This window comes from Hibiscus syriacus, unplaced genomic scaffold, assembly GCF_006381635.1.
Source record: "Hibiscus syriacus cultivar Baekdansim isolate YM2019G1 unplaced genomic scaffold, ASM638163v2 tig00116996_pilon, whole genome shotgun sequence".
Taxonomy (NCBI): Eukaryota; Viridiplantae; Streptophyta; class Magnoliopsida; order Malvales; family Malvaceae; genus Hibiscus; species Hibiscus syriacus.
The window spans coordinates 944,219-964,221 of NW_024063512.1; the positions used below are offsets into that span (position 1 = coordinate 944,219).

The window sequence follows — 20,003 nt, forward strand, 5'->3', positions numbered from 1 at the left end:
CAAAGGCCAAAGCAGGGTAGGTTCGTCTAAGTTTGAGCAGCAGGTGGAGCCGTGTGCATGTCATGGCATTACCTTTCCTAGTTCCAACAGTCCCTCTTTGTTTCACTGTAGCCATTCACCTTATCACATCTAATGACAACCACCAATCCAACCTCTCTCTCTCTTTAACCCACTTTCCACTTAATTTCTCTCTACTTGTATATACTGTGACATCTCTTCCACAAGTAAAGCCAACTACAAAACCTCTCCCAAAATGGAGGCCACCACCTTGCTACACCACTCCTCCTTCGCCGGAGCTCGGAGGAACCGGAGACCCTTACAGAGATTTTCCGTAATATTTGGCTCCGTCATTTTCTTAATCTTACTCCTCACATTAATCAGTAACCAAAACCCAGAAACATTAGCAACTGGGGCGTCACCTTCGACAAGACTGAGAGGGATTGCCGAAGGTGTTTCGGCCAAGTCGAATCCATGTTTTTCGGACAAGGTTTGGTTTGATTGGACAAACGCTATGTTTTACTGGCAGAGAAGTGCCTACCACTTTCAGCCTCAAATGAATTGGATGAATGGTAAGGCTCTACCTAATCAAGTGACATATGATATCCAGTTTATGTTTGGTTTCTAATAATCGAATGTTCTTGTCTTTTTTTTTTTTTACCTCTAATTCTTATACGTTGGTTTGGGCTGCTTCAGATCCTGACGGTGAGTTCTCATAACTTCACAATTTCATTTTTAATTACAACCGGTTACATAGTTAAAAAAAATTAGATTGTGTTATTAAAATTTTAATGTATACTATTTTTAAGAAAAAAAACGCGTGTTAATTTTATTTTTAATATTTTTATATAGAATTTATTAAAGAAACTTTGAAGAATATTGAAGTTACAACTGTCAACTGACACCCTTTTGTAAACATAAATGCGACTTCATTTGTCCTTACAATCATTCATTTTTATTGTTATATGTCTGTATCATTGATGCCAAAACTATTTAATCTTAATCATAACATTTAAGTAATACAATTCATTATTTTGGTGTATTTGTAAATGCAATAAATATATTTGAAAGGCATAAAATCATTAGCAGCGACAACTTCCAACCTTGCATTCTTACTGAATAGTAACAAAAAAAAGTTTTGGACGTTCAACTTTTTAGTATTTAATTTATTAATCAATTAATTCAGATTAAATATTTTAAAATTTATTTATAACATCAAAATTTAAATTATTTGTTTAGAAAAATGAATGTTTTAATTACTTTAAAGCATATAAAGAAATATGTAAATTCTAATGTTAAAAATTGTTCCTTGACCGTTTGGTCAGTTAGCACTCCTCCAAACTCCTAACAAACTAGTTTTGCAAACGTCTTCCGGACATACTAACATTTAAAAATACGATGGTTGCAGGTCCATTATATCACAAGGGATGGTATCATCTTTTCTATCAATACAACCCTGATTCAGCAATATGGGGCAACATCACTTGGGGCCACGCTGTATCAAGCGACCTCATCCACTGGTTCTACCTCCCACTTGCCATGGTCCCCGACCAATGGTACGACATCAACGGTGTATGGACGGGATCCGCCACGCTCTTACCGGATGGCCGAATCGTAATGCTTTACACCGGCAGCACAATTGAGTCCGTGCAGGTTCAGAACCTTGCATACCCTGCTAACCTTTCTGATCCCCTCCTCCTTCATTGGTTCAAGTACCCGGGTAACCCGGTTATTGTTCCCCCGACCGGGATCGAATCCGACGAGTTCCGAGACCCGACAACGGCTTGGATTGGACCCGATGGTTCCTGGCGGATTGCAGTTGGCTCAAGGTGTAATTCCACCATAGGAATGTCCCTTGTTTATCAAACAACAAACTTTAAGGATTATGAATTATCGGAGGGGGTCTTACATGCTGTTCCGGGGACGGGTATGTGGGAATGTGTGGATTTTTACCCGGTTTCAATAAACGGTTCGGTCGGGTTGGACACGTCGGCAATTGGGCCTGGAATTAAGCATGTGCTGAAGGCTAGTTTGGATGACACGAAGTTAGATCATTACGCACTGGGGACATATGACCCGATATTGGATAAGTGGACGCCCGATAACGCGGAAGAAGATGTAGGCATCGGGTTGAAGGTGGATTATGGGAGATACTATGCCTCAAAGACATTTTTTGATCAGAACAAACAAAGGAGGATTCTTTTTGGTTGGGTTAACGAAACTGATACTGAAACCGCTGACCTCAAAAAGGGATGGGCTTCTCTTCAGGTACATACATGTATGCATACATAGGGACAACAATTTCACTCGGACATGATGGATTCTCACTTAGCCTAACTTGGTCGAGTTGGTTTTTTATTTTAAATTTTTTATTCAAGTTGGATTAGGTCAATTTTTTTAAGGTAGGGTCGGATCAAGTTCAGGTTAGGTCAGGTCAAAATTTTTAAAAGTGAGATCGAGTCAAGTTCGGGTTTAAGGTGAAAGAAATATAACTCAATTCTATCCGAAAAGTATTATAATGAGGGATTCAAGTTATATTTAGCGATAATTATTATAATAACCCTTTCTATTTTATTTTTCAATTAAATATATATTTTATCTAATAAAAATGATTTATATTTATATAAATATTTAGGTCGAGATTCAAGTTAGGCGAGACCCTTATAAACCTGGGCTGAGTCGAGTGCGGCTAAAATGATTTAATTTTTTATTAGATTCGTCTGCACTAAAAACCCAAACCGATCCATGAACATCCTTGTACATACATGCATGCATCTATACGATTCCTGATATTATTTTATTTCTGCCTTTTAATAGACAATTCCCAGGACTGTTGTGTATGACAACAAGACTGGAACCCATTTACTTCAATGGCCAGTGGAAGAAGTAGAGAGCTTGAGACTGAATGCTACAGTGTTCAAGGAGGTTGTAGTTGAAGCAGGATCAGTTGTGCCCCTCGACATAGGCACCGCTACTCAGGTTATGTGACCAGCATTCTTTAAAATGAACCAATAGTTCTTCACTTATTAATCATCAATTTTTCTTGTAACCATTAATTAATGCAGTTAGATATATTAGCAGAGTTCGGAATAGAGTCGTCGGTACCTAATACCACAGACAAAGTCGGTGGTTGTGGTGATGGCGCAGTTGATAGAAGCACTTACGGGCCATTCGGAATCCTGGCTATTGCTGATGTTTCACTTTCAGAGCTGACTCCTGTATATTTCCGTCCCCTTAGCTCACCTGATGGTAGTCTTAAGACTTACTTTTGTGTCGACGAAACAAGGTCTTCTGAAGCTTCCGATGTCTTAAAACGAGTGTATGGTGGCAAGGTTCCGGTGCTTGACGATGAGCACTACAATATGAGGGTATTGGTAAGTGAAGATCAATATTCTTCCGGCTGGTTGATAAACTTTTTTACCATTGACTACAATGATGAATGACTCAGGTGGATCATTCAGTGGTGGAGAGCTTCGCCCAAGGAGGGAGGACGGTGATAACATCGAGAATTTATCCGACGAAAGCCATCTACGGAGCTGCTCGGCTATTCTTGTTCAACAATGCAAGTGGAGTAAATGTGAAGGCCACACTCAAAATATGGGAAATGGATTCGGCCTTTATTCGTCCTTTCCCTTTTGAGGAAACGTTGTAGAAATGGATGCTTCCTGTGCTCAGTCTAATATTACTACTAGTATCATGTTTTCAGTTTCTTGAAGTAAGCTTCAGCTTTAACTCTATTATCCTCTCTACAGCATCATGTGTCTAACTCTCTCCACAGCCTCCCACCTACCTGCACTCCTATAAATCTTCATCGATAGCTCGAAATTATGCCGGTTACCTGGCTGCCGCTCAAAAAGTTTTCGACCTGTAATCTCTCCTATCACTATATTTCCATGGACCGAGCAAGCATACAGGAATGCTCCCCACACAGTTTGACCTGTCTCAATCTCCATTCTCTCCATTATCAAGTTGAAAGCCTCATCTATCAGTCCTGCTCTCCCATAAAGATTTATCATGCAAGCATAGTGTCCCATTCTCGGATCGATCCTGAGCTCAATTTGATAGTATTTCCATGAAAAAGATTTAATTTTGCATGTTATTTGAGTAAAAACTAAATGGGATAGATTAAATCAAAATGAGAGCTTTCAGGTAGCAATGATCTTTCAGACTAATGTGAATATATAAAAAGAAAAATAGTCTGTCTTCAATTCATCACTGTAGACCAGTACATAATGGAGACCCTTCTCTTTTATCTAAACCAGATTTCCACCACATTTTCCTCTGTCTTACTAGAGAAACTTGAAGGTGGTCTTTAAGACTTCAGCCTCAAACAAGGTAAAAAGGATTATTCTCGTCTCTGTGATGTTCTTGTTTCACAAGAACCTCATCCAGCAGCATGCAGCTGCAAACAAATAAAATCAACAAAACTTACTATTTGTAGCCAAGAAACGTAACGGAGACTCCAAAATGTTTTTTTATATATATATATAAATGAAACAGTTTAAAAAAATGAAGGAATGGTGCTTTCTGGTTTCAATTAATCAGCATAACTGGATGGAAAGGATCATTGTGCTCACAGGACATACCTCAAAGGCAGTAAAGATTGGACGAACTTGTTCAAATATTTCATCTTCTGTTCCAATTGCCTTGATCTGCAAGTATTTTGTTTCACCTACTATAACTAGATATGCTTTGAAAGCAACCATCAACTAAAAAGGGAAAAACATAAGGCCCCAAAAGGAGACAATTATATATATATACCGTATAGAGCTTTCCTCTCTGAGAGTAGTAGTTAATAACTGGAAGACTTAATGCCTCAAAAACTTGTAGGCGTTTTTTTATTGTTTCTAAGTTGTCATCAACCCGGCCCTGCAATAAGAAAACATCACATTTCAAAAATATGGTTGTCACTTGATTCAAATTAAGCCATAAAATAATCTATATGTACCTGATTACGATTCAGCACACGTTTCACCATTTCTTCTTCTGGGCAATCAAAGAAAAGTACAACATTTGGCTCTACACTAATCTGCAAATGTCAATAGGAAAGTTATATTAATAATAAAAAGATCATTTCTCAAATATTCTCACATATAACTCTTTCAGTGAGTTTCTTCAACCCGACAAGCAAACAATTTTAGGAAATACACAAGTAAACAGCTTTGGCAAGCAGACGCCAGATTGTCAATTTTCTTTTACAGTTCTTCACATAAGTCAATAGGGGTTAAAAAAGTGAGAAGCTTACAATTTGGTCAAACGATACTCGATTCTCCTCAGTACGCGGGAAGCCATCAATGAGAAATTTGTCATTGTCACTTGATTCCATGTCCTTTTGTATCAGTTTGACTGTCACCTGTGATGGGACAATTTTTCCTTCTTTAATTGTGTTAAGAATCATGGCACTGAAATCAAAGATATATCATTAGAGGATATGAATTACTATAGTCACTTAACAATATGATCTATAAACAATGATGAAAATATTACCCATCTGCACTGTTAGAAGCTATTTCCCTTCTTAACAAATCTCCTGCACTCAAATGTGTGAACCCAAAGGTTTCAACAATCTTTATACACTGAGTACCTTTTCCACTACCAGGACCACCTGAAAATTGAAAGGCATGCGGGGGGAAATCTGAATAAATGGTAAGGTTCAGAAAAATATTTACAAAGCAAACAATGTTATTTAAACACTTCGTAATCACACATAATGTATCCAAAGCCTGGAGTCACAATTGCTTCTTAATGAAAGTAGGGTACAAAATACTCTTCAAACAAGTAAACAGGCTATAGTTTTCAACATTATTGTTCCCTTTAATGTAGCAATAGGCATTGTGATCTATCAAAAGGTTTGTAGCAGTGGTACATCAACCTCAAGTATCAATGCGTACTAACCATACAATAAAATGCCAACTGACATATAATATGGTTAACCAAATCATATAATGATTTTATGGATCATGTAACCCATGTTGTTTTACTGTACTTAAAAAGCCAAATGAATCAAGCTAGGTAAGAAGACATCTCTCCTTTGGTTAAGCAAAGAATCAAGTATACCGGATGTGTATAGTTTGCAACTACAATTTTCTTTTCTTTTCCAAATAAGGGAATCTAAAACATGAATATATCAAAACAAGAGAAAGGAACTTTAAGGAGAAATAGGATTTAAAATGGTGCAAAACATCCCAAGCTTTCAAAGCGAAAACATAAGACAAAGCGCATAAATGTGATTTTGAGTGATAGTATATAAAGGAAGCACGGTGCATCGTTTGCTCAAGCTAGCAATGCACAAGATTTACCTAGGACAAAAGTTATGAATGGAGTTTTCTCTTTGGGGGCTATAACACCTTTTGCCTGCATGCAGATAATTATGAACCAACAAAAAGAATTCATTTTAAGAATATATCACGGAATATTTACTATTGCAAAATTAACAAAACCTACGAAAGTAAAAAAAGGATTAAAATGTAAATAAATTTGAAACGACTGAATAAGTTGAAATTCTAGGGAAATAAGATTGGTACACTGAATTCTAAACTAATCTTATTTACGGACAGAACACGGGTTTAAACTATCCATACCAAACATAAGGTAGTTTGATACACGACTAACATCAGGAAACATTTTAAATGCTTTGGCATCATCTCCATCTAACATATTTATGTTGATCTATCCAAACTAGAAGAAGGTTTCTCAAAGTAAGCTGCAATGTAACAGGAATCTACATTTCCCCTCCCAGGTAATATCCACATAAAGAAAGGAAAGAAAAATATAACAGCATACCCTTAAATCAACTAATAAATTAGGGCCCTTTTTTAGGGTGAAGAATCGGTCAGTTTTAAAGATTCAACCTGTCCAAGCCTAACATAATTTGAAATGCAACGAGACACGATAATCAGTTCGACAATCGAATACCTGTTGGGCGATCCCTGTCGTTAACGATTCACAAGTGTTCAGTCTGGACGCCGTCTATAAAACAGCAACAACCAAACGATTATTTAAAACGATGAATGAGTAAACTAAAAGAAGAGAAGAACGAAATCAAGATAAAAAAAAAGTTTTATGAATTAGTATTGATTTTGAATTGAAAAGGGGAAGAGGTGGAAGAGAATTCGGGACCTGTGCAACGAAGGATGTTCTGGAGGATGAGATGAAAGAAGAAAGCGAAACCACGCGCCTCCACATCTCTTTTGGACTTGTCTAGTCTTTAGCTCTTTCTCTCTTGTTTGTTGGGTTTTCAGCTACAAGTCAGGAGGAACGTAGATGAGCTGGGTTTGATGGTTGTTACTGTTACGGAGACATTAAGTCGAACAAGTAACGTGCTCCATGGGAGGAGTGTCGTGTCCTTAAGTTGAATGTTTCCTGCAGAAACGCAGAGCGGCAATAGTAGTGATGGGACAGTCAGAATGTGAGCAGTGACGTCGAGTAGCCCATTGTCCTTAATTGAAATGGGGCCAGGAGAACGGATGAAGAAGATCCCTTGTTTGAAAATAGCTTGATGCCTAACTCCCACGTTTCTTTTCCTTTACCAGGGACTGCATGGATGGACTGAAGGGGCCACAATTGTATTGAAAATTTTCAAATTATTTTATATTTTAAATATCTCTATATTTTTATTAATAATTTATTTATATTTTCTATAAAAAAAAATCTCCATTATAAAATTTTAAAAATTCATAGGGTAAACTACACGGGTGACCACCCAACTATGGTTAAAAATCAATTTGACCACTGAAGTTTCGATTGAATAAATCAGACCATCGAACTATTTAAATGGTTCAATCAAGCCACATATCGTTAGTTTTTAACAGAGATGATGACGTGTCCGTTAATAAAAATGGCATAATTATATATTTGGTCCTTAATATTTATAAATCCTATCATTTTGGATATAAATTATTTTAATTAGAATAAATTTAATCTCCAATTAAATGGTGACACATGTCATTACCTAATTTGAGCATATTTTCTTAATTTTTTATTTATGTAATATATTTATTTATCTACCAATAATGAGTGAAAGTGCGCCTGGATGGAATCAAATTTAGGTCACCCGTTTAACCAAGGTTAGGCCTAAACCACTGTACCAAGTCCCCTTTTAGTTCCAAATCACAACATGTTTATTTCATTTACTGACAGAAAAAAAAAGAAGAAATAAAAATGCAAATTGGGATAAAGGATTAAATTAAAGTTAAATCATATATTTGAATATAATTTATAAAAAAATATTTTTTTAATTTTTATTAATGGAAGAAATAATTCATAACTTTTATTAATAAAAAATAATCTTTAATTTTTATTTGTTAATTATAATTTAATATTATATATAGCTATTAAATTATAATTAATAAATAAAATCAATATTTATTTATTTGATTAAAAAAATTAAAATATAAAAAATTATAAATTATAATTAATAAATAAAAGTCAATAATTATTTATTTGATTAAAAATTTAAAATATAAAAAATTGTAAATTATAATTATTTATTAGATTAAAAAATCTTAATTTTATTAATTTACAGTTTTTTTATATTTTAAATTTTTAATAAAATAAATAATCATTGGCTAAATGGGTGACCTAAGTTCAATTCCATATGGGTGCACTTTCATTCATTATTTTCTCACTTTAATAAGGTGGTGACACGTCACCATCTCTGTTAAAAACTAACGGCAGGTAGGGGTGTGCAAAATTACCCGACCTATCGACCCGCCGACCCGGATCTTAAAAAACCGGGTAATTCTCTAAAAAAAATTACCCAACCGGGTCGGGTACCCGTGCCGACATTTCCCGGGTCGGGTAACCGGTTAGTTTTTATTATTTTTTATTTTTTATATATAATTATATAAAATATAATGAATTATTTATATTATGGATTATTATATTTTGTATTTCGAACTTTTAAATTTTATGTTCGGATATTAGAGTATGTAATTCGAAGTTTCGAACATTTAAATTTGTGTATATATATTTTTTTAAATTATTAATTTGAAAATAAAAAATTAAAAACCGGGTATCGGGTACCCGATTATCGGGTACCCGTAACATCCTGGTCGGGACACGGGCCGAGAAATCGTCGACCCGGAAGTTCTGGGTACCCGGATTTGCACACCCCTAACGGCAGGTGACTTGATTGAACCATTTAAATAGTTCGATGGTCTGATTGATTCAATCGAAACTTCGATGGTCAAATTGATTTTTTACCATAGTTGGCTGGTCACCCTGTAGTTTACCCAAATTTATATCCCTTAATATAAAAATATACATTTATAATAGAAAAGATTTATCCCTTAATATAAAATTATACGCTAGGAGTTAAGATTTTACATCTAATGAACAAGTTCACTCATTCTTAATTTTATAGCAATTGTATGTTACAATAATATATGTTTTCCGACGCCCACCCATGCTATCAAGGGAAAAATCATTAATACTAATAGTATTTTTCACCATATTAACAGTACAATGAAGTCTGTAATATTAACATCATTTTAGAAATAATTGCACCACAATATAGGTTGATTTTAAGAAAGTGTATGACCAGCTTGAATAATCCTTTATTAATGACCCCTTACTTGATGTGGGGTATTCGGTGGATCTTCGTTCTTTAATCATGAGATTTACCTCATCTGCTTCTACTCAACTTCTATGGAATGGTATCATTTTGGATGAATTTAAACCTTCTCGGGGAATATAACAGGTGATCCAATTTCGTCCTATTTTTTTCTACTTTGTATAGAGCGTCTAACTCAAGCTATTAATGGCGCGGTAGAGGATGGGTTGTGGAAACCAATTAAATTATCTCATAATAGCCCTCCTCTATCCCACTTATTCTTTACGGATAATCTCGTACTTTTCGCGGAGGCCTCTGTTTCTCTACTTGTTATTATTCAGAGAATCATCTCTGATTTCTATGACAGTTCAAGATATAGAGTTAATCTGGCCAGGACATATATTTATTTCTCAAGGAATGTGTCATAGTGAATGCCTTTGTGATGTTATTAGCAACGACTTTTAGTTTTCTCTCGTAGATGATCTTGGCAGGTATCTTGGTGTTCCTTTTTTGAATAGTCGTGTAACTAAGACTACTTACCAGTAAATTATTCAAAAAATTCGAGATCACTTGGCTGGTTGGAAGGCAAAGCATTTACCTTTGGCTGACCGCATCACTTTAGCAATGTCTGTGTTGGCCGCCTTACCATCCTATACCATGAAAACCTGTTATCTTCTTAAGGGGGTTATGGAATACCTTATTTACAACTTTATTTGGGGTTGTTCCGATGATAACCGTAGAGTTAACCTTGTCGACCGGGTGGGTTTGTTTGTCGGAAAGTACGGGTAGGTTGGGGGTGAAACGATTGCAAGCACAAATTGAAGCTTTTCTTATGAAAATCGCTTTTCGCCTTATCTCCAATAAAGATCAACTATGACTGAAAGTCTTGCGCGCTAAATACAAGATGCATGTTTTGGTGCCTCAATTCGTTCATCGCAATGATTGTTCATGTTCGTGGATGGAGGTAAGTACGGTGTGGGAGAGTATTCGAGAAGGCCTTGTGTGGACCTTGGGAGATGGTGCAACTATCGAATTTTGGAATGATACTTGGTTGGGTGACTTGGGTCCCCTTTGGGATCAACGCATTGACCAAGGGTTAACGGTTGGAAAACATGCGTTAATTCCCTCAATTTTAGATGCTAATGGTGAATGGAAATGAACTTTGTGGACTCTGCGATCCAAGTGCCATTTCCCCAACAATGATGAAGATTGGGGCCTGTTTTTTGGGGCAATTTTATGGTGCCTGTGGACTCGGAGTAATAAAATGATTTTTCAACCTGATGTGCTTTTTGAAAGTGTTTTACAGGTTAGTAGGCGTATGCTTTTGGAAGCTGTGCGTGCGGTAACAAAGAGGAAGGCTTGTTCTTTGGGTCGTGATGCACATATCCAAAGAGGAAGGCTGAGTTACAGGGCATTTACAAGGGTTTAAAGATTGCATGGGGCTTGAACATGAAGGAGATTATAATTGAAACAGATAGTAAGGAGGCACTTGTTCTACATTACAGAATCGGTGTTTTGGGTTATTTAAATCAGTACTGTAGCACTAACCAAAGGTGATTAACGAATTACTGTTACTCTTTGAGGTCTTGGATTTGAGTACTACATATATATATAGGAGTGTATAAGCGATCAATGTCAAATCATTAAGTCTTTAAACATATACTAATTGTAATTGTTGATTTTGGGTTAAAAAGAGGCTAAGATTTAATGAAGTGCCGTGATCGAGTTTTAGCCAAACATACATCTCTTCCCCTCTAACTTCTCTTCTTCCTATTTCTTTAATAATTCTGAAACAGCCCGTTGGATTATGCACACTGAGTTAATGAACCGTGAAAGAGTACTTCAAAACGCACAAATTAAGGAAACAGAAATGGAACCTCTATTACATTATTAAGCACTTGAACACGCGTTTCTTACATTTTTAAAGCCGCCTGCGCCTGAAACATCAGCTCCATTCGCCATTATTAATGATTCAACAGCATTCTTTTTGTATACGCTACTAATGCATATACAGATATACTTTATACCCTAATTAGAACATGGTAAATTTGGTAAAGAAAGTAAGAAAGGCCAGGATGGCTAAAGTGTGAAGTGATTAGAAAGAATGATCAAAACAGATAATCTATTATTGCATGTGGATCGGACCAGAAACGCTTGATTCCCCTATGCATGGATGGATGACGCTCACCAATTTTCCATGTTAACCTTCACTGAACAAACAGTTAGCTATCAGTCTCGAAGATGAAAACAGAAACTTACCTCCAGCTGCATGCATGCAAACCGCAATAAAGACGGCGACGTCGTCGACGATGATGCTTAGTGAAAAGCATAGATCATTCCCGTTTACCGTGGGGAGTCTACATTCTAGTAAGAATGATTAAGATGATGATGGTGCACAAATGTATGTAGCAAGTAGAGAAAGTATAAATAGAGGTGGGTGGCGAGGAGTGAGAAGTGAGGGACCCTAGAACATGATTCCGGTGGAGCAGCCGAGTTGAGGAAGCGTAAATGTATGTACGAAGGGTAATCTTAGATTCCCGCGTGCCCACGCATGTGCACCTTGCGCTTTGCAGAGATGTAGGAAAGCCAAAGCCTTGGTGCAGTAAAGCTGGGGACTCTTTTCTAAACCTTCTCCCACTAAGGGCTACAAACATCAATCACTTCCTTTTGGTTTTGCTGTTATCATTAATACTTTAAGTCAACAACAGATGCAAGATTTTAGTTAGAAATACGAATTTAAAAAATTATATTACAGTTTTAATGGTATAAATTAAAAATATGATAGTTTTAAAAAAAAACTATATGCGGATTTGAAGTTTTTTAAAAATATGATAGTGCCCAACCCCTTTAAATCCATCCTTAGTTGAAGTTACTCTCCATGTTTTGATGGGTCCTTAAATAGATCCATTTAACTTTCCAAAAATGTGTTGCCAATGACCTTAAAGATACATGTAATAGCTTTTCAATGCTAATGATCTAACTAAGATATGCTCACTCTTATATCATATAGTATATATGTATGTGATTCAAATGATTATAACTAAGCATACCGTAATTCATAGTATATAACAAGTATTCAACGACTTTATACATATATATACATATATATACATATACACAGAAAAAGTATATTTGATCCGAAAAAGAGAAATGTGTAGGGTAAGTTGGCAGTAGTCGGCACGCCCGTGATAAAGGAGAGGTGGACGTAACATTCTTGGCGTGGAAGAGAGTGGGGCCAGTTGGAAGGGGACAAGAAATTAAGAGTGAATATTTGATTGAATCAAAAGATTTTAAATTAATTGAATTGATAAGTATTATTTTATAACTCGAACTTTATTTATTAAAAATTTTTCAAGTAAGATCTTTTAATATCGAGTCAAATAAAAATTAATTTCTCCGAGTCGAATTTTGTACACAGTCCTACTTTGATTTGTATGCATATGGAACCAGTGTCTTTATGGTTTGGTTCATTGGTAAACGGCATATTTGGCATGAAAACTGAACATTTGAAACAAAAGGGTATGGATATCTTCAACAATGGCATATCTCATGGGCAGTGCGAGAGAGAGTTTAGTTCAAGGGCTTCTACCATAGCATCATTCCATGTTTTTCTTTTAACACAATATATATTGCATCATTATTATTATCAATAAACATCCACAACTAATAAAAACAAAAAAACATACATGTTTTTCTGCAGCAAAAAATTGAATAAAATAAAATGCAACCACTTGGGCAATGCATAACAAGGTTCTTTCCAATTTATTCTTGCAATCCAGAATCTCAAATATCAAACAAGAACAAAATTTGTTAGCTTTTCAACCCTGGCTCAAGGAAAGCTGAGGAAAAGCTTGGATAATTGGAATTGACAGCAAACTGAAGGTGCACTGAAATCAGCCCTCCTCTTCCAGAGTAGGGTCTGGTCCCGACGAGGAGGCGCTCCAAGGTACCCCCCCCCCCGATAATATATCGAGAGTCTTCGCAATTAATTTTCCTGCAAAACTCTCATTTGAATCAGAACAAGAACAAAATCTGTTGCCTTTTCAATCCTGGCCTCACCTAAAGCTGGAATTGAAGATTATGGAAAGCTGAGGAAAAAGTTGAATAACTGAAATTGGAAGTAAATTGAAGGTGACTGAAATCATCGCTCCTCATCCAGAACTGGGTCCCTGGGAGCAGCAGGTCCAATGTACCCTGATACAGTACTACCAACAACTGAAGCATAGCTCTTCAAGAAAGAGGCATTTCGTGTCAACTACCCAGTCCCTTGTACTTCATTTACTTCCATCATGATCTTTCTTTCTTCCTCAGCAAGTTTGTCAGCCCACCTATTCGCCATGAAAATCTTCACAGCATCAACCCCTTGGTTTACGATTTCCTTAGGTGGAACTACAAGAGGATTTTGATCCAAATTCAGTTTTGTCAGCTTGTCAAGCCGACCAAATGAATCAGGAAGGGCATTGATTTGGTTGTTACTGATATCAAGCTCTTTGAGATTGATCAATTCGCAGAGTGACTCAGGAAGTTCTGTCATATCAGAGAAATTGCACCTCACGTTGAGGGCCTCAAGATTTGCCAATCTACCAATTTCATCCGGAAGACCACGGAGTTCATTGAAGTGGCCATCCAGAAAATGCAAAGATCTCATCTTACAAATAGAAGTTGGCAAGGACCGGAGTTTGTTCAAATAAACTGAAAGCCTTTGTAGATTCCCCAATTCATTCCCAAAATTAGTTGGCAAGTACAAGAGGGAGTTGAAGCTCACATCCAACTCTATCAAAGACCTGAATTGATGAAAACCAAATTTTAGTGATGATAATGACCAAGAGCAATTTGTTTTATAATGATAAGCTACAATTACCTGCATTGACAAATGGAATCAGGTAAGGCATTCAATTTATTTCCCGAGACATCCAATATTTTCAATTTCGGTAGCAATCCAATTGAGCCTGGCAGAGACTGCAGAAGAATCGAGGAAACATTAAGCTCCTCAAGTTTTTTAATCCAGCAAGCGAGTCAGGAATAACCTGTATCATCATACGGATTAGTCAGATTCAAAGAGAAACTCATAAAAAATCACTCAAGACCAAGAACAAGTCAATTGCTTAACTTATCCCTTTTAATTACAGAACAGGAAAACAGGGACAAGTCTTATGCATCATTAAAATTAATTGCTGTCCAACAAAAAACATACAGTCTCAATCAAGTTCAAAATTTCATCTCTGATGTCTCCTAGCCACTTGTTAGAACATAATAATGTAGGATTATTTCCCAAGAATATTGAATCAACAAGTCCAGTTCATTATTTACTATGGGACATGAACTAAAGCATATATCATTGGAAAGCAATATGGTTAGTAAGGGGTTCAAACTGGACATGGTGCCAACAGATTTGGAGAATCAAATTCAAAGTATCATCTCTGATGTCTACACACTAACCGTCAAAACATAATAGCGAGGGATTATTTACAGGGGGGCATAAAATAAAGCATAAATCACTGAATGCAATAACGGTTGCTAACGAATGAAATAAAGCATATATCACTAGAATGCAATAACGATTGTTAAGGGGTTAAGGGAGTCGATAGTCGATACCACTTCTGCCAAGATGCAATCCAAGGGAAATTAACAAAGCACCCTCATGTGTATTTGATCGTGGCGGGGACGGGACCGTGGGACAACCAATACAAGGAATTAGGCCCTCGCATACAAGTGCTCGGTTCTATGAGCTCATCCGAACTGACCTCATTTTACAATGCGATTGATTTTTTCGTGAACCCGGCGCTGAGGCCTCAAGGGTTGGATCTGACGCTGATGGAAGCAATGATGAGCGGGAAAGAAGTGGTTGCATCAAGATTCCCCAGCATCAAAGGCAATATTGAGTTCGGGTTCATGTTTTCGCCTAACGTGGAGTCGTTGGTGGAAGCGTTGGAGGAGGTGGTGAGAGAAGGACCAACGAGGCTAGCACGAAGGGGAAAGCCACCAGAGGAATATGCAGCTTCCATGTTCACGGCAAGCAAGATGGCATTGACATATGAGAGATTGTTTCTTTGTATAAAAAACGATACATTTTGTGTATATCTTTAGTATATTGTAGACAAGTTTCCAAGGTTATACTACCACGAACAAGCTCACTCAACAATTAATGATATATAAATTTAATTTAATATAATTTTAGTCAAATTTGAACTAATTTATTATTTAAATATTATATATCAGTCATTTTAGTAGAGTTACTTAATAATTAAAATATTTCATTGAAAGAAATGTCGTAATTAAGGATAAATAGTAAAATTGAATTTTGGTCGTTTTAATTTCGATTCGACAATTTCATACATTTACTCAAGATTTATTTACTTTTGTCTCAAAACTAAGCTCGTGTCCGTTCAAACATAATTTTTTTAAAATAATTTTATAAAATTAGATCTATTCAAAATCTGACTGCTCCTATGCTCTTCTCTAATCATAAATTCACAATAGTATCCGTTGATGGACCGGAAAAAAACTAGACCCAAAAAGGGTGAACCCAAAGCAGTGGAATGCAGTTTTTGTTTATTTCATTTAGGGGAAAAAAACTGAAATTTCTTCGAGGGAGAGAGAATTTGGGAGAGGTGAGTTGGTGGAGTTATATTATATTATTATAGTATCAGTTGTGAATGTTTTGAACTGAGGATCCAGTGAAAACTGAGAGTAATGGAAGGATGGGATCCCCAAAATCTAGTTCTACCGGAAGTTGGCAAGCTACGAAGATCACAGTCAGAGTATCTGGACCAACATTTCAAGACCCAGAAAGATGTTTCTTCATCTTCTACTTCTTGTTCTTGTCTGTTGTCGGAATGGACCAAACATTGTTCTGATTGCGACAATCGTCTGCTACACCTCCGAACCACCCTCATGGAGCTCACCCTTTCGTGGATCTCTCCTTCTTTTCGAGCCAAAGCTTCCCTCGCAAATCTCAAGCTCACCCTCAACGCTTCCTGTCCTTGTTAGCGCTCTGCATAAATTTTGTTGGTTGATTTTGCTTCATCTCTCTCGCGCTCGCTTTTTGATATGAGTTTATTTGGGGTGTGCAGATGGGACTGCTTTGCAGAGGCTTCTGGTTGAAGAGCTGCCCCGGCTTGCCCTTCAATTGCACCGAATTCACACCATCCGCCAATATGTTGGTCAGCGTATTTTTTGACCTTATCGCAATAATTCCAAGCAGATAACTTCCAGACTATTCATTCGTCTCCTTAATTTCTCTGCGTAATACTGGGTTTGTTTAGTGTTGCACTCTATGACGCTGCGTTCGCTTCTTTATGCAAGTTTCTTCAATTGCCTATTCACATGGATGCAGCATTTTATGTTGCTGACCTTAAAAAGTTATATTAAAATTTAGGATTACGAAATTATAAAATTTAAGAGAAACGAAATTAGATCATCGATACAAAATATAAAGAAAATACTTAAGTTTAGAAGTGTGAAATTATAAAATTTTAGAGAAGCAAAATTAGATCATCAATACAAAATATAAAGGAAATACTTAAACTATATGAGAATTTAAAATTTTCCAAAGGTAAACTGTCCCCTCCAGCAGCCCCTTAGGTCCATCCCTGCCTTCAAATCGGAAAGGAAAGACTTGCTGTAAAGTAATGAAAGTGATTTCATTCAGCTTCAGAATGAGAATGCTCAACTAATGCACTAATACTTACAGTTTATTGCCTAAAATTTTAGAATATTGGGTGATTGTTGATCATGCATATTCTTTGTTATTAGATCTTAGGCTCTACTTGGTATGAAGGATGGAGAATTTCTTAATCAAATGGTTTAGATTCATAACCACTTTCCTACTTTGTAGCTTTAATGTGCAATCGTTTCTCTGCTTTTAAAATATGTTTGTCTTTCTTTGTTCTTATTGTCATACACACTATGCCACCAGACTATGAGCTTACCTCGCTCTTAACTATGACAGAAACCACTCTTAGGTTAGAAGCCTTGGTAGGAGATCTTGAGGACGTTGTTTTCTCTTCGGGGAATCACCTTACAGGGAATATGTTCACAAAGTTTTCAACTTCACTGACATCACAAGTAATTACTCTGATCCTGTTTTCCCCTATTCTTTTGAAATGCATCTTCAACATTATATCCAGACAATCTTGCTGTGCAGGAGCTTGTAGTAAAGGAAGAAAGATCACATCAAGCCATAAAAGCCATGAATGATATTGAGGAGACAATTGTCAATGTTGAGAAATCTAGAGGATGGCACCACCTTTTAGTTTCAGTTGATCACAGAGTGGATAAAACTTTGGCTGTACTTCGACCAGAAGTTCTTGCACAACACCGTGCTCTTCTTGCTTCTTTAGGGTGGCCTCCTAAACATCTAACATCAAAAGTTGAAAGTGGAGGGGTCCCCGAGTTCCCGAACCCACTACTTTTAATGCATGGAGATGAAAAGAAGTCTTATGCTCAAAGTTTTCACCTGCTTTGTGCTTTGCAGAAACTGCACACACGTAGAGAAGCTCGAAAGTTCAAAACGTTAGGTCAACAGGAGTGTGAGATACGGCTTTGGGCTATTGATGAACTGGTGTCTCCTTTAGCTGAAAGAATGGAATATCACTTCTTGAAATGGACGGAGCAGCCTGAGTTTATATTTGCTCTTGTGTATAGAGTAACCAGGAACTTTATGGAAGGAGTAAGTGATATTTTGCAGCCTTTGATTGATGCAGCCAGATTAACGAGCTATAGTGCTAATGAAGCTTGGGTTTCTGCAATGGTGCGCATCCTTTCTGGGTTCTTAACAAAAAATGTTTTTCCTACCTTGGCTGAAAGATACAAAGAGAAAGACATGAAATTAGAAGTTATCTCATTGTGGCTTAATCTAGTTGATCTAATTGTTGGTTTCGATATACAGATGCAATCACTATTGAGATATGAAACTTATCTCTTATTTCCTGATACTCAAAGTTATAGCAAGCATTCAAGAGGGATGTCAGTGTTAATAGTATTTTGTGATAGACCAGATTGGCTTAAGATTTGGGCAAAGATGGAGCTCAAGGATGGCTGGAAGAAACTAAAAGCAGTACTGAAGGATGCTAAAGCTTGGCAAATTGATGATAAGCATAGAGTTGACTTTGATGTTAGTACAGCATGTGAAGCATTTTTGCTTTCTTCTAGAGAAGCCCATAAAGCTCCACATGTTGCGGAATCTGCACTTAAAATCGCACAAGAAATGACCGACAGATGCCAAACTTTGCCAGTTCTTTCGGCACGTTCCAAATTTGTAAGATCAACTGCAGCCAGTTTCTTCTGGTATTTTTCTAATGTACTACTGCTGCATTGTAAAAATGCTGAATTGTCTCCCGAAAATCTTGATGGTAATGCGTTGGTTATAGCATGTGAATCCATCAATGCTGCTAGATATGTCGAGTCTAAACTGCAAGAATGGAGCGATGATGCAAGTTTCTTGGAGATGAAAATTGCTGAAAACGATTCTAACATGCATGAAAAAGACAAATGTGTTACTGCTGATTGCTTCTTTGGAGAGGAAATAAAATGCTTGGCTGAACTAGAGACCAACTGGCTTATGGAAATCGTTGCTGTTCTTCTTCGTCAGTTTGAGAATCTAATTTCGGAATACAACCATTGTGAGGACTATATCGATGAAGACCAGAATACAACACCAAACGGAGAATCGGCTATATCCGATTCTCTTGTTGAAGCATTGCATGCTTTGAAGAATCATCTTCATGTTCTTATGAAGAATCTTAATCGAAAAGACTTCTGGACTTGTGTGGGCTTATGGAAATCGTTGCTGTTCTTCTTCGTCAGTTTGAGAATCTAATTTCGGAATACAACCATTGTGAGGACTATCGATGAAGACCAGAATACAACACCAAACGGAGAATCGGCTATATCCGATTCTCTTGTTGAAGCATTGCATGCTTTGAAGAATCATCTTCATGTTCTTATGAAGAATCTTAATCGAAAAGACTTCTTGGACTTGTGGCGAAGTGTGGCCGAGGGGCTGGACCATTTTATGTGCGGTAGCATTTTGGCAAGTGAAGATCGGTTTTCGAGGAAGCGAAGCAATCGGGTTGCAGCTGATATGCAAGCATTGTTCCTTGTGTTCCAACCATTTTGTGCTCGTCCTCAAGCATTTTTCCCTTGTATTAGAGACATCCTGAAGCTGTTAACAATGAGCAGAGAAGAGGTAACGCGGTTGTTGGTAGGTTTATCGAGTCAGAAAAGCGAAAATTGTATTCGATTTTATGGAATTTCCCACTTACGTTTTGATCAAGTTGAGAAAACTTTGAGTAAAATGGAGTTTTGACTTTGCGATGCTACGTGAAATTCATAGTCAATAGATCATTTTTCTGTTCTTTCCACCACGTCATTATTTAATTTTGTTATATTTCCAGAGATGACCTTCAGAAACCGCTCTAACTGACCTCCGATTAACTTACATTCTCTAAAC

General features: G+C 36.8%; 3 protein-coding genes and 1 pseudogene across 4 annotated transcripts; 2 read left to right on the forward strand and 2 right to left on the reverse strand.

The window, feature by feature from the left end:
* Positions 1 to 216: 216 nt before the first annotated feature.
* LOC120193764 (beta-fructofuranosidase, soluble isoenzyme I-like) lies at positions 217 to 3,691 on the forward strand. Its single transcript, XM_039196202.1, has 6 exons — positions 217 to 569; positions 694 to 702; positions 1,406 to 2,265; positions 2,815 to 2,976; positions 3,063 to 3,371; positions 3,446 to 3,691. The coding sequence occupies exons 1-6, from the start codon at positions 254 to 256 to the stop codon at positions 3,647 to 3,649; spliced, it is 1,860 nt and encodes a 619-aa protein (XP_039052133.1). The 5' UTR covers positions 217 to 253; the 3' UTR covers positions 3,650 to 3,691.
* Positions 3,692 to 4,506: 815 nt separating this feature from the next.
* LOC120193767 (UMP-CMP kinase-like) lies at positions 4,507 to 7,407 on the reverse strand. Of its 2 annotated transcripts, XM_039196206.1 has the most exons (8): positions 7,117 to 7,407; positions 6,913 to 6,966; positions 6,297 to 6,351; positions 5,485 to 5,602; positions 5,243 to 5,399; positions 4,946 to 5,026; positions 4,759 to 4,866; positions 4,507 to 4,649 (listed from the first exon to the last, which is right to left on the reverse strand). In XM_039196206.1, exons 1-8 carry the CDS (start codon positions 7,180 to 7,182, stop codon positions 4,539 to 4,541), a joined length of 750 nt encoding a protein of 249 aa, XP_039052137.1. In that variant the 5' UTR covers positions 7,183 to 7,407; the 3' UTR covers positions 4,507 to 4,538. The 2 variants fall into 2 exon arrangements, with proteins under 2 accessions (XP_039052137.1, XP_039052139.1); XM_039196208.1 differs by lacking the exons at positions 6,913 to 6,966; positions 7,117 to 7,407 and adding an exon at positions 6,579 to 6,891.
* A 6,125-nt stretch (positions 7,408 to 13,532) lies between these two features.
* LOC120193573 lies at positions 13,533 to 15,555 on the reverse strand (annotated as a pseudogene).
* A 621-nt stretch (positions 15,556 to 16,176) lies between these two features.
* LOC120193471 (RINT1-like protein MAG2L) lies at positions 16,177 to 19,914 on the forward strand. The gene is made up of 5 exons (XM_039195957.1): positions 16,177 to 16,535; positions 16,624 to 16,713; positions 17,502 to 17,617; positions 17,697 to 19,233; positions 19,423 to 19,914. Exons 1-5 carry the CDS (start codon positions 16,244 to 16,246, stop codon positions 19,857 to 19,859), a joined length of 2,472 nt encoding a protein of 823 aa, XP_039051888.1. The 5' UTR covers positions 16,177 to 16,243; the 3' UTR covers positions 19,860 to 19,914.
* The last annotated feature ends 89 nt before the right edge of the window (positions 19,915 to 20,003 follow it).

Excerpts from the sequence above, each read along its gene's own strand:
- LOC120193764 (XM_039196202.1), top strand. The coding sequence starts at position 254 with ATGGAGGCCACCACCTTGCTACACCACTCCTCCTTCGCCGGAGCTCGG. Across the intron at positions 2,266-2,814 it reads AGGGATGGGCTTCTCTTCAG|ACAATTCCCAGGACTGTTGT; the intron begins GTACATACATGT and ends GCCTTTTAATAG. Across the intron at positions 2,977-3,062 it reads ACATAGGCACCGCTACTCAG|TTAGATATATTAGCAGAGTT; the intron begins GTTATGTGACCA and ends TAATTAATGCAG.
- LOC120193767 (XM_039196206.1), bottom strand. The coding sequence starts at position 7,182 with ATGTGGAGGCGCGTGGTTTCGCTTTCTTCTTTCATCTCATCCTCCAGA. Across the intron at positions 5,400-5,484 it reads GCTTCTAACAGTGCAGATGG|TGCCATGATTCTTAACACAA; the intron begins GTAATATTTTCA and ends CTTTGATTTCAG. Across the intron at positions 5,027-5,242 it reads GAGTATCGTTTGACCAAATT|ATTAGTGTAGAGCCAAATGT; the intron begins GTAAGCTTCTCA and ends TGACATTTGCAG.
- LOC120193471 (XM_039195957.1), top strand. The coding sequence starts at position 16,244 with ATGGAAGGATGGGATCCCCAAAATCTAGTTCTACCGGAAGTTGGCAAG. Across the intron at positions 16,536-16,623 it reads CCTCAACGCTTCCTGTCCTT|ATGGGACTGCTTTGCAGAGG; the intron begins GTTAGCGCTCTG and ends TGGGGTGTGCAG. Across the intron at positions 16,714-17,501 it reads CACCATCCGCCAATATGTTG|AAACCACTCTTAGGTTAGAA; the intron begins GTCAGCGTATTT and ends TAACTATGACAG.